Consider the following 13,319-nt stretch of genomic DNA (forward strand, 5'->3'; position numbering starts at 1 on the left):
GGTATGTGTGTGTGTGTGGTAATGTGAGAGTGGTATGCGTGTGTGGTAATGTGAGAGTGGTATGTGTGTGTGGTAATGTGAGAGTGGTAATGTAAGAGTGGTGTATGTGTGTGGTAATGTGAGAGTGGTGTGTGTGTGTGTGGTAATGTGAGAGTGGTGTGTGTGTGTGTGTGGTAATGTGAGAGTGGTGTGTGTGTGTGGTAATGTGAGAGTGGTGTGTGTGTGTGGTAATGTGAGAGTGGTGTGTGTGTGTGGTAATGTGAGAGTGGTGTGTGTGTGTGTGGTAATGTGAGAGTGGTATGTGTGTGTGGTAATGTGAGAGTGGTATGTGTGTGTGGTAATGTGAGAGTGGTAATGTGAGAGTGGTGTGTGTGTGTGGTAATGTGAGAGTGGTGTGTGTGTGTGTGGTAATGTGAGAGTGGTGTGTGTGTGTGTGGTAATATGAGAGTGGTGTGTGTGTGTGGTAATGTGAGAGTGGTGTGTGTGTGTGGTAATGTGAGAGTGGTGTGTGTGTGTGTGGTAATGTGAGAGTGGTGTGTGTGTGTGTGTGTGGTAATGTGAGAGTGGTGTGTGTGTGTGTGGTAATGTGAGAGTGGTGTGTGTGTGTGTGGTAATGTGAGAGTGGTGTGTGTGTGTGTGTGTGGTAATGTGAGAGTGGTGTGTGTGTGTGTGGTAATGTGAGAGTGGTGTGTGTGTGTGTGGTAATGTGAGAGTGGTGTGTGTGTGTGTGGTAATGTGAGAGTGGTGTGTGTGTGTGTGTGGTAATGTGAGAGTGGTGTGTGTGTGTGTGGTAATGTGAGAGTGGTGTGTGTGTGGTAATGTGAGAGTGGTGTGTGTGTGTGGTAATGTGAGAGTGGTGTGTGTGTGTGTGTGGTAATGTTTGGTGTGTGTGTGTGTGGTAATGTGAGAGTGGTGTGTGTGTGGTAATGTGAGAGTGGTGTGTGTGGTAATGTGAGAGTGGTGTGTGTGTATGGTAATGTGAGAGTGGTGTGTGTGGTAATGTGAGAGTGGTGTGTGTGGTAATGTGAGAGTGGTGTGTGTGTGTGGTAATGTGAGAGTGGTGTGTGTGTGTGGTAATGTGAGAGTGGTGTGTGTGTGTGTGGTAATGTGACAGTGGTGTGTGTGTGTGTGTGTGTGTACTCACCTAATTGTACTCACCTAATTGTGCTTGCGGGGGTTGAGCTCTGGCTCTTTGGTCCCGCCTCTCAACCGTCAATCAACTGGTGTACAGATTCCTGAGCCTATTGGGCTCTATCATATCTACATTTGAAACTGTGAATGGAGTCAGCCTCCACCACATCACTTCCTAATGCATTCCATTTGCTAACTACTCTGACACTGAAAAAGTTCTTTCTAACGTCTCTGTGGCTCATTTGGGTACTCAGCTTCCACCTGTGTCCCCTTGTTCGCGTCCCACCAGTGTTGAAAAGTTCATCCTTGTTTACCCGGTCGATTCCCCTGAGGATTTTGTAGGTTGTGATCATGTCCCCCCTTACTCTTCTGTCTTCCAGTGTCGTGAGGTGCATTTCCCGCAGCCTTTCCTCATAACTCATGCCTCTTAGTTCTGGGACTAGTCTAGTAGCATACCTTTGGACTTTTTCCAGCTTCGTCTTGTGCTTGACAAGGTACGGGCTCCATGCTGGGGCCGCATACTCCAGGATTGGTCTTACATATGTGGTGTACAAGATTCTGAATGATTCCTTACACAGGTTCCTGAACGCCGTTCTGATGTTAGCCAGCCTCGCATATGCGGTAATGTGTGGTAATGTGAGAGTGTGGTGTGTGTGTGTGTGGTAATGTGAGAGTGGTGTGTGTGTGTGTGTGTGTGTGGTAATGTGAGAGTGGTGTGTGTGTGTGGTAATGTGAGAGTGGTGTGTGTGTGTGGTAATGTGAGAATGGTGTGTGTGTGTGGTAATGTGAGAATGGTGTGTGTGTGTGGTAATGTGAGAGTGGTGTGTGTGGTAATGTGAGAATGGTGTGTGTGTGTGGTAATGTGAGAATGATGTGTGTGTGTGTGTGTGGTAATGTGAGAGTGGTGTGTGTGTGGTAATGTGAGAGTGGTGTGTGTGGTAATGTGAGAGTGATGTGTGTGTATGGTAATGTGAGAGTGGTGTGTGTGGTAATGTGAGAGTGGTGTGTGTGGTAATGTGAGAGTGGTGTGTGTGGTAATGTGAGAGTGGTGTGTGTGGTAATGTGAGAGTGGTGTGTGTGTGTGTGTGTGGTAATGTGAGAGTGGTGTGTGTGTGTGTGGTAATGTGAGAGTGGTGTGTGTGTGTCTGGTAATGTGAGAGTGGTGTGCGTGTGTGTGTGTGTCTGGTAATGTTTGGTGTGTGTGTGTGTGTGGTAATGTGAGAGTGGTGTGTGTGTGGTAATGTGAGAGTGGTGTGTGTGGTAATGTTAGAGTGATGTGTGTGTATGGTAATGTGAGAGTGATGTGTGTGTGTGGTAATGTGAGAGTGGTGTGTGTGGTAATGTGAGAGTGGTGTGTGTGGTAATGTAAGAGTGGTGTGTGTGTGTGTGTGTGGTAATGTGAGAGTGGTGTGTGTGGTAATGTGAGAGTGGTGTGTGTGTGTGTGTGTGGTAATGTGAGAGTGGTGTGTGTGTGTGTGTGTGTGTGTGTGGTAATGTGAGAGTGGTGTGTGTGTGTGTGTGTGGTAATGTGAGAGTGGTGTGTGTGTGTGGTAATGTGAGAGAGGTGTGTGTGTGTGTGGTAATGTGAGAGTGGTAATGTGAGAGTGGTATGTGTGTGTGGTAATGTGAGAGTGGTGTGTGTGTGTGGTAATGTGAGAGTGGTGTGTGTGTGAGGTAATGTGAGAGTGGTGTGTGTGTGTGGTAATGTGAGAGTGGTGTGTGTGTGTGTGTGGTAATGTGAGAGTGGTGTGTGTGTGTGGTAATGTGAGAGTGGTGTGTGTGTGTGGTAATGTGAGAGTGGTGTGTGTGTGTGGTAATGTGAGTGTGGTGTGTGTGTGTGTGGTAATGTGAGAGTGGTAATGTGAGAGTGGTATGTGTGTGTGGTAATGTGAGAGTGGTGTGTGTGTGTGGTAATGTGAGAGTGGTGTGTGTGTGTGTGTGTGTGTGTGTGTATGGTAATGTGAGAGTGGTGTGTGTGTGGTAATGTGAGAGTGGTGTGTGTGTGTGTGTGTGGTAATGTGAGTGGTGTGTGTGTGTGGTAATGTGAGAGTGGTGTGTGTGTGGTAATGTGAGAGTGGTGTGTGTGTGTGTGGTAATGTGAGAGTTGTGTGTGTGTGGTAATGTGAGAGTTGTGTGTGTGTGGTAATGTGAGAGTTGTGTGTGTGTGGTAATGTGAGAGAGGTGTGTGTGTGTGGTAATGTGAGAGTGGTGTGTGTGTGTGGTAATGTGAGAGTGGTGTGTGTGTGTGGTAATGTGAGAGTGGTGTGTGTGTGTGGTAATGTGAGAGTTGTGTGTGTGTGGTAATGTGAGAGTGGTGTGTGTGTGTGTGTGTGTGGTAATGTGAGAGAGGTGTGTGTGTGTGGTAATGTGAGAGTGGTGTGTGTGTGTGGTAATGTGAGAGTGGTGTGTGTGTGGTAATGTGAGAGTGGTGTGTGTGTGTGGTAATGTGAGAGTGGTGTGTGTGTGTGTGGTAATGTGAGAGTGGTGTGTGTGTGTGTGTGGTAATGTGAGAGTGGTGTGTGTGTGTGTGTGGTAATGTGAGAGTGGTGTGTGTGTGTGTGTGCGGTAATGTGAGAGTGGTGTGTGTGTGTGTGGTAATGAGAGTAGTGTGTGTGTGTGGTAATGTGAGAGTGGTGTGTGTGTGTGGTAATGTGAGAGTGGTGTGTGTGTGTGGTAATGTGAGAGTGGTGTGTGTGTGTGGTAATGTGAGAGTGGTGTGTGTGTGTGTGGTAATGAGAGTGGTGTGTGTGTGTGGTAATGTGAGAGTGGTGTGTGTGTGAGGTAATGTGAGAGTGGTGTGTGTGTGTGTGGTAATGTGAGAGTGGTGTGTGTGTGTGGTAATGTGAGAGTGGTGTGTGTGTGTGGTAATGTGAGAGTGGTGTGTGTGTGTGTGGTAATGAGAGTGGTGTGTGTGTGTGTGGTAATGTGAGAGTGGTGTGTGTGTGTGTGGTAATGTGAGAGTGGTGTGTGTGTGTGTGGTAATGAGAGTGGTGTGTGTGTGTGGTAATGTGAGAGTGGTGTGTGTGTGTGGTAATGTGAGAGTGGTGTGTGTGTGTGGTAATGTGAGAGTGGTGTGTGTGTGTGGTAATGTGAGAGTGGTGTGTGTGTGTGGTAATGTGAGAGTGGTGTGTGTGTGTGGTAATGTGAGAGTGGTGTGTGTGTGTGTGTGGTAATGTGAGAGTGGTGTGTGTGTGTGGTAATGTGAGAGTGGTGTGTGTGTGTGGTAATGTGAGAGTGGTGTGTGTGTGTGTGGTAATGTGAGAGTGGTGTGTGTGTGTGTGGTAATGAGAGTGGTGTGTGTGTGTGGTAATGTGAGAGTGGTGTGTGTGTGTGGTAATGTGAGAGTGGTGTGTGTGTGTGTGGTAATGTGAGAGTGGTGTGTGTGTGTGTGTGGTAATGTGTGTGGTGATTGTGACGCAGACCCTGAGGCTCACTCTCCCTGACCCACTCTCCCTACACTCTCCCACACTCTCCCACACTCTCCTTAGTAACCAAGCATATTTTAACGCAAGCTCCAACACTTCACGGGAGATAGGTTCACCAGCGAAGACAATCGAAGTAAAATATCTTCTCCAAATTCTCATTCGCCTCAACAGTTTATCAAAAAAATAACTCTTAAGAGCCAGAATACTGTAGTGGCTTGCACCTGGCATAATAAGTGTTCACCGTCCCATATTGCAAGGTGTTGTGTGAGTCTTTGCGACTCATAATCTCTTGAGCGAGTAAGGTGTTGACAGAGCCAAGTCTGTAGTGACGGAATGCATAATACAATCACCAGTTTGTCCCCCTTTCCATATCTAATTCCATTTCACTTGTTATTTGTCAGCTTAATTTAGAATTAATAAGTTGATTGTGAAGTACTGTGCTCAGTGTACTATAAGTATCTTTTATAATATGTCTCTTGAGGCACTCTCATCAGTGTATGTGTGAAATGATGTGTAAATTTCACTCCCCTTAGTTATATGGTCTATTGTAGTGAAGTTGAGGACTACGACCGCGCACAGCACCTGAGCACTGGGGCTTAATGAGCTCACCTGCTGAGGTGCTGCGTGCGGTCGTAGTCCTCAACTTCACTACTGTCTATCCTTCAGCATGTTAAGTATGGCTGGTGTGTGTCCGAATCCCTTCACTCATTACCCGGAGACAACATCTATGGTCTGACTGTGGCTTCAGCCAGCACTGGCCTCCCTCCTGCTCTGAACAAGGCAGTCCACCTCCTCCTGCTCTTTTGACCTCATCTTTCTCTTTCACACCCATCTGTTAATGCTGATCATCTGGTGAGGTAACCGGTTTGGGATGCTGCATGATCCGAGTCAATAACAAGGTGGTGTTGTTGACCCAGGGAGCTCTTAAGGATCATGTGTGTACACCTCAGGGATGTGTCTTAGCCTCAGAGGTGTATCTTAGCCTCAGGGGTGTGTATGAGTCTATTTTGTCCTGGTATGTCTTTCATCTTGTTCATACTATCATGAAGACATTCTGCTCTCTAGCATTTATATATTACTAATCTTTGTTTTAATAAATACGGATACACTATATGGATGTATGATGTATGAATGTTTGACCATTATTGCTCACCCATGTTGGACTAGACACTATGAAGTTGGTCAGAATATGAATTGATTTACTAGACGTGTCCAAGTGCCAGTTTCCTGCCAGCTTCCCCACCACAGTATACCTTCCCTGCCAGCTTCCCCACCACAGTATACCTTCCCTGCCAGCTTCCCCACCACAGTATACCTTCCCTGCCAGCTTCCCCACCACAGTATACCTTCCCTGCCAGCCTCCCCACCACAGTACACCTTCCCTGCCACCCTCCCCACCACAGTACACCTTCCCTGCCACCCTCCCCACCACAGTACACCTTCCCTGCCGCCCTCCCCACCACAGTACACCTTCCCTGCCACCCTCCCCACCACAGTATACCTTCCCTGCCACCCTCCCCACCACAGTACACCTTCCCTGCCACCCTCCCCACCACAGTATACCTTCCCTGCCACCCTCCCCACCACAGTACACCTTCCCTGCCACCCTCCCCACCACAGTATACCTTCCCTGCCACCCTCCCCACCACAGTACACCTTCCCTGCCACCCTCCCCACCACAGTATACCTTCCCTGCCACCCTCCCCACCACAGTACACCTTCCCTGCCACCCTCCCCACCACAGTACACCTTCCCTGCCACCCTCCCCACCACAGTACACCTTCCCTGCCACCCTCCCCACCACAGTATACCTTCCCTGCCACCCTCCCCACCACAGTACACCTTCCCTGCCACCCTCCCCACCACAGTACACCTTCCCTGCCAGCCTCCCCACCACAGTATACCTTCCCTGCCACCCTCCCCACCACAGTACACCTTCCCTGCCACCCTCCCCACCACAGTACACCTTCCCTGCCGTGTACCTTATTTTCTTATTTAATTAATTAGATTTGGAATCTTATTTTCCCAAATAATAATAAAAATAATAATAATATCAATAACAATAATAAAGACTTGCCTTTGTAGTGTTAGAGATATTTATTACTTTGACTTCATGGTGAAAGTTTTGGATGATTTGTTGATTTAAGAATTTACGTGCCATATGTCCCGAGGCTTTTGTTGTGTTGTGAGTGTACCACACACCTGTCTGCCTGCTTGTCTGCTCCCAGTCTGCCACGAAGGTAGCAGACGCCTTCCTGCTGACACGTGTCTGGAGCATCTGCTGGCTTCCTGTCCCCAGCGTGCAGAATGTCTCTATCACACCTACACTGCCAACACCCTTAACTTGTCCTTGCTGCAATACACTGTCCCCCACACCCTGAGTGTCTCACTCCACTTCTCCCATCACAGCGTAATTGACAAACAGCTTTGTTTATGAATGTGTGTGTGCGTGTGTGTGTGTGTGTGTGTGTGTGTGTGTGTGTGTGTGTGTGTGTGTGTGTGTGTGTGTGTGTGTGTGTGTGTGTGTGTGTGTGTGTGTGTGACTGGCGGGCTTCTTGTAACACCCCCCCCTCCCACCTTCCGACACATGTGTGTAACGCCCTCTGATTCTTGTCTGTTTCAGTTCACTAACTCCCACTTGGCTCTGAAAGGCTCGTCTGGTGTACCTTATCTCACTCGAGGTAGGAGCCCCCAGCACCACACTTAGTCTTCTTACGCTCTCCTGCTTGACGCGCTCCTCAGCTCCCGCTCCTCCAACACCATCACGGATTGGCTCAAACATTCCCTTTACAATTATATATATAAATATATATATATATATATATATATATATATATATATATATATATATATATATATATACATAATAAATATGCATACTATAAGAAAGTGTCTATCCAAGCTTGGAGGCCAGACGCTATGGTCTAGCCTCGCCCAGCTTTCACACTGAAGCATTTGTGGTATACAGTGCCATAGGCTTCAGCACCACACTAGGAAATATCGGCACCTAACACCTTTCCTCTATCGCCCTCTGCGATATTCATGAAGTAAAATTGCAAATAGAGATTGTGTTGCCCTTGACTTACAGTACTTAAATACTTTTGATCTGAGAAGGGGGAGAAGGAAGATAGGGAGGGAGAATTGGGGAGAGGGGGGGGATGTTTGAAGAGAGGGGACCCCCTTCCCTTTCCAGCCCGTTGTCGTCGTCATGGGGGGCTTGGTGGGCGATTGTTGGGGTGTGATGCTCCATGGAACAGTCCTCTGTCCTTTTGGAGCCTAATTCTCCTGCTGCCATCCTCACTAATTGTGCTGGATGTCTTTTCTTCCTTAAGAGTCATTTTTCCTCCCCCCCTCTTCTCCTTTCTGATTGTTATTTCCCGCCGACTTTTCGCCTTTTTCTTTATTATTCTTTCCGATATCTTCTGTTTTGACGCCGGGTGTTTGGGGAGGCACGCACACACTCCCGTAAAACTGTGGTACCCAACGTTGTCGAGCGAGGGGGACGCTTTTATTGTCAAACTTTGCCTTCGTTGAGCCCGATCTCGACGGACTGGCGGTTCTTAAGGTGACGATTGCAGGACGGATGCCCACGATGCATCCCTGGGGAGGGTCCTGTCTTGTTGGGTGTCCTATCCTCTTCTTGTGCTCCACCATTACGTCCGAAACTCCTCTGCCACAGATCTGGAAGCGTATCCGCAAGATAGCGGGTAAGTTCGTTTTCGATGTTTCACCGGTCCTTCACCTCCGTGGTACTCTTGTGGCAGACCCATTGCAGGTCGCTACCGAACTGTCTTCGCTATCTTGCGCGGTCCTTACAACATCCTTCCTCTCTCCTCTGTCGTGCTTTAACTTTTACCTCTCCTGCGGTTCCTGTTCCTCTTCACCACCTCCCTCTTTCTGTCCGGTTATCTCGCTTACAGGATTCTTTTTCCGTTTGTATTTCTAATGTTTCTCCTCATGTTGTTCCTTCTTTGCCCCCATGGAGAGTCCCCCTTCTGCAGTTTTGTACTTCCTTGACCAGCATCACTAAATCTTTTACCCCTCCTACGGTTCTTAAACGCCTTTTCCTTGAGCACTTTTCTTCTCACTCCTGCTCCGTTTCTGTCTTCACCGATGGGTCTAAGTCTGTGGAAGGTGTTGGCTACTCTGTTGTTTTTCTTGATCGTACTTATATGTGTCACTTACCTCCGGAGACTAGCATCTTCACAGCAGAGCTTTATGCTATTCTCTATGCTCTTCGTCTCCTGCTTTCCCATTGTCAGTCTTCCTTTGTAGTTGTTGTTGACTCTCGTAGTGCCCTCATGGCTCTAGAGTCCTTTAATCCAGTTCATCCACTAGATGTCGAGATCCAGTATTGACTGTTTCTTGTTCACAGTAAATTTAAGTCGGTTGAGTTTTGTTGGGTTCCCAGCCATATTGGTGTCTTTAAATGAGCGTGCGGATGCTGCCGCTAAGGAAGCTGTCCGCTCTTGTCACATCTCTCGTAAAGGTATTCCATACTCCGACTTTTACCCGGTTATCCATTCCTCCATCCTTACCCATTGGCAGGCTTCTTGGTCGTCTATTACTGGTAACAAACTACGTACTCTTAAATGTTGTGTTTCCTCGTGGCTGTCCTCCGACCACCGTAACCAGCGATGGGAAACGGCTCTGGCGAGGTTGCGTACTGGCCATACTCGTTTAACCCATGGTCACTTGATGGAGTGCCGCCCTGCTCCTTATTGTCCTAATTGCATTGTCCCTCTTACAGTCATGCATGTCCTTCTTGAATGTCCTGACTTCCAGGACGAGCGTGTGTCTTGCTTTCCGACAGCCCCTCGCGGTCACCTGTCCCTCAATAGAATTCTTGGTGACTTGGATACTTTTGATATCGTTCGCCTTATGCGTTTTTGTTCTCGTATTGGCATCCTTGGTGATATTTAGCGCCCTCTGATTATTCCGCACATTTGATGGTGCTACATAGCCTTCCCGGTTTAGTGCCTTCTTTTGATAATTACTTACTTACTATCCTCTACTTGTGGCTCCAATGTGGGCATGGGGGCTTATTCGTAGAGGATTTTTTTCTGTTCGTTTTTATGCCATTCTCTGAACATCTTTTAACTTCTCAGACTCGTGGCTTGGGCGACCAGGGGCCCTGAGTGTGATTGTGATGGAAGACAGGGCTCTGTAACCCCCTCTACATTGGGCCCTGACCATTCTACTTCTCTGATTCTCCTAACTACACCTCTCTGCTTCCCTTCCACGTCTGTGGCAGGGTTAAGCCCCAAGCCCCCAGTGGTGACCTCCACATCACCTGGCGTGGCTCTGTCTCTCGTCGTCACAACTGCGCCTTCCCCCCCTCCCTCTCTTACCAGGGGGTGTTCGGCACCATCACCTCCGCACGTTGATGATTCCTTCCCAATCTCCTTTCCAGGCTTTGTTTGGTACTGCTGCATAGACTAAGTATCTTGATCTTAGTCATGTTGACCTTACATGGCCTGATGATTTACGCTTCCATAAGCACCATGTTGATGCAGTGAATACTTTTGTCACTTTTAACCTCACCCGTACTGGTACTGGTACCCGTGTTGTTGCAGCCCCTTCTCAGGAAGCGGCTGAAAGACTGCCAAAAGGATATTAAATACATTCTTGAGGCCCAAGGCCATCCTATCCTCCAGATAGATACCTTCATGCGACCCCCTCATCGTCGTGATCGTCGCCAGCCTCTTCGCATTGTGAAGATTACGTTTGATAGTCGGTCCCTTCCAACTTCCATCATTCTTGCTGGTGCCAGATGCTCCGTTCAGGAGTACATCCCCTCTTCTCCATGCCAACTAACATGAACTCCAACTTCTGATCGCACAGTTTTCACCACTTTGTATTTGTCTCCAGGAGCCGATGTTTGGCACTCGTCCTGGTCACTTCCGTGGTTATTCCTGTCTCTCTTCCTCTCCAGCTTTTGCTTGGGTCCATAACTCTACGGCTCTTTTGATCCGTCATGATATTCCCTTCCTCCCCCCCTACTTTTTCAGCGCACATTCAGTATTCTGTGGCCCGTATCTTTGTGAGTAAATGGTGTACAGTATGTTCCATTTATCTCGCCCCCAAATGTCACGCTTTCTCTTTCTGATCTTAAACACCTGTTGGACTCCTTTCATGAGCCTGTGCACCTTTTGGGTAATTTCAACTGTCGACATACCCTCTGGGGTGATGTTCTGACAAACACCCGGGGCTGCCGCCTTGAACCATTTGTCCTCTTTTCTTCTCTGTTGCTTCTGAATTCTGGTGAACCCACTCATGTTCACTCCAGCACTCGCACCCTTTCCTGTCTTGATCTTTCTCTCTGCTCATCTTCTCTTTATTTGGACTTCACCTGGCGGGTTCTTGATGACCTCCATAAAAGTGACCATTTCCCCATCCTTGTCACCTTATTTTCTTTTCACCCTCCCCTCTCCTTCCCTAGGTGGCAGTTTGCCAAGGCTGACTGGAACCTCTTCATCTTACGCACTACTCTTTCCCACCTCTCTGCTCTGCCTCTCCTCCGTTTCCCCCCCCCCCCTCTTTCATGACACTATTTTTGAGGCTGCCCTGTGCTCTGTTCTTCACTCTACCTCCCGGGGCATGTGGAAGTGCGTTCCCTGGTGGAATGCAGACTGTGCTCGGGCTGTTCACTGTAAGCGTGCAGCCTGGAAGAAACACCCTCACTAACGGACGCCAGATTCTTTTTTTTTTTTTTCAAAAGTAGAGTGCAGTGGCCCATAGGATCATCCGTATGACTAAGCGTGATGATTGGAGATCTTTTGTTTCCACCATTACGTTTGGCACTCCTTTGCCCCCTGATCTGGAAGAAAATCTGTAAGATAGCGGGTAAGTTTGTTCTAGATGTCTGCCAGTCCTTCACCTCCGTGGTTCTATTGTGGAGGATCTGGTGTTGGTCGCGACCGAACTGGATGCTCACTTTTCAACTGTTAGCTCCGGTTCTGATCTTCCTCCTCCTTTCCTTACTCATAAGCCCCTTCTTGAATCTTGTCCCTTAGATTTTTGCACTCATCTTCAGCTTCCCTATAACGATCCTTTCTGTCTGTCAGAACTCCAGTCTGCCCAGGCCCTCTACAGTTCTACCATGGCGGTGTCAGATGATATTCATTATGAGATACTTCGCCATTTCTCTCCATGCACATTTCAGTATTTACTGAGAGTTTATAACACTCAGTTTATAACACTTCGTGTCTGGGAGTCATCGTCAGTCCCTGAAGACTGGCTTGAGGCAGTTGTTCATTCTATTCGGAAACCTGGCTCTCTACGGTTGTCCCCTAAAGACTTTCGCCCTATTGCTTTAGCTAACGAGTTGCATCGGTAAACTCTGAGCATATGGTCAATGTCCGTTTGATGTGGTTCTTGGAGTGCTATCACTTCCTCTCCCCTTCTCAATTTGGCATTCGCAAATGCTGCAGCACGACTGATGTCTTGGTGAACTTGGAGGTCTATATTCGTACTGCCTTTGCTGCGAAGACCTCCGTTGTTGCCGTCCTTTTTGACCTGGTAAAGGCTTACGATACCACTTGGAGATACCATATTCTGTCCCAACTTCGTTCTTTTGACCTTCGTGGTAATCTCCCTCTCTTCCTCCAGAGCTTCCTCTCTAGTCGTTTCTTTCAAGTGTGGCTTGGTACCGCGCCCTCTGCCTTTTTTTGGCAATACGAAGGTGTACCCCAAAGAAGTGTTCTAAGCAATACTATTTTTCCTGGTTGACCTCAATGGTCTTCTTTCCTCCCTTCCCTCTGACGTTTTCTCCACTCTTTATGTTAACGATCTTATCCTCTGCTGTCAAAGTGATGACTCTTCTTTCTGCCAATGGCGGCTTCAACTTGTGATTAATGTCGTGTCGTCCTGGACCACCAATCATGGCTAAAAGTTCTCTACAGCTAAGACTTGTGACCTTTACTCAGAAGCAGGTCGTTCTTCGACCCCTTCTGTCGCTTTATAGTAGTCCTCTTTTGTATAAGGATTCTGCTTAACTTCTAGGGATAATCTTTGACACTTGGTTGTCTTGGTCGCCCCATATCTCTTACCTCTGTGTTGAATGCTCTAAAGCCCTTAACTTAAGGTCTTGTCCCATACTTCCTGGGGAGCTGATAGGCGCACGCTCCTCGTTACATCCCTCTCTCGAGCTGTCTAAACTCGATTATCCTGCAAGCAGGTCTGTCCTGCTTACTCGTCTTTCCTTTCGTTCGACTTCTACCCAGAGCCTATATTTTAAAACTGGCATCCTGTTTCTATAAGGTCGCCGTGATCGCTACGGTCTTCACGGTCCCTACAATACCCTCACTCTCGCTTATGTCGTACTTTGACCATATTTGATCGACCTGTGGGTCCTGTTCCCTCTCACCACCTTCACCTTTCTGTACGATTGTTTCCCTTGCAAGGTTCTCTCTCTCGGTTCGTGTTACTAATGTTTCTCCGCGTGCCATTCCACCCTTGCCCCCATAGAAGGTCCCTCTTCCTAAGTTTTGTAAAACCTTGACCCACGTGATTAAATCTTTTACCCCTCCTACAGTTCTGAAACGTCTTTTCTTTGCTCACTTTTCTTCACGCTCCCGCTCCATCTCTGTCTTCACAGATGAGTCTAAGTCTGCTGGCAGTGTACGCTACTCCGTTGTATTTCCTTACGGCACTTATATGTGTTGCCTGACTCCGGAGACTAGCATCATCACGGCAGAACTTTATGCAATTTTGTTTGCTCTTCGTCAACTGCTTTCTCGCCATAATTCTTCCTTTGTTGCT

The 13,319-nt window shown here is 47.9% G+C and overlaps 1 protein-coding gene across 10 annotated transcripts in view; it reads left to right on the forward strand.

The window, feature by feature from the left end:
• The window catches only part of LOC123746665 (regulator of G-protein signaling 7), a 390,003-nt gene that overhangs the window by 347,156 nt on the left and 29,528 nt on the right, over nt 1–13,319 (forward strand). Inside the window, exon 18 of one of the 10 annotated variants that reach the window (XM_069316820.1) lies at nt 7,180–7,237. The exons of the other annotated variants lie outside the window; for them this stretch is intronic. Within the exon in view, the coding sequence (XP_069172921.1) occupies nt 7,180–7,204 (25 nt within the window). The 3' untranslated portion in view covers nt 7,205–7,237. The remainder of the gene's footprint in view (nt 1–7,179; nt 7,238–13,319) is intronic. 10 annotated transcript variants of the gene reach the window in all.

Source organism: Procambarus clarkii, chromosome 85 (assembly GCF_040958095.1).
Source record: "Procambarus clarkii isolate CNS0578487 chromosome 85, FALCON_Pclarkii_2.0, whole genome shotgun sequence".
Lineage (NCBI taxonomy): Eukaryota > Metazoa > Arthropoda > Malacostraca > Decapoda > Cambaridae > Procambarus > Procambarus clarkii.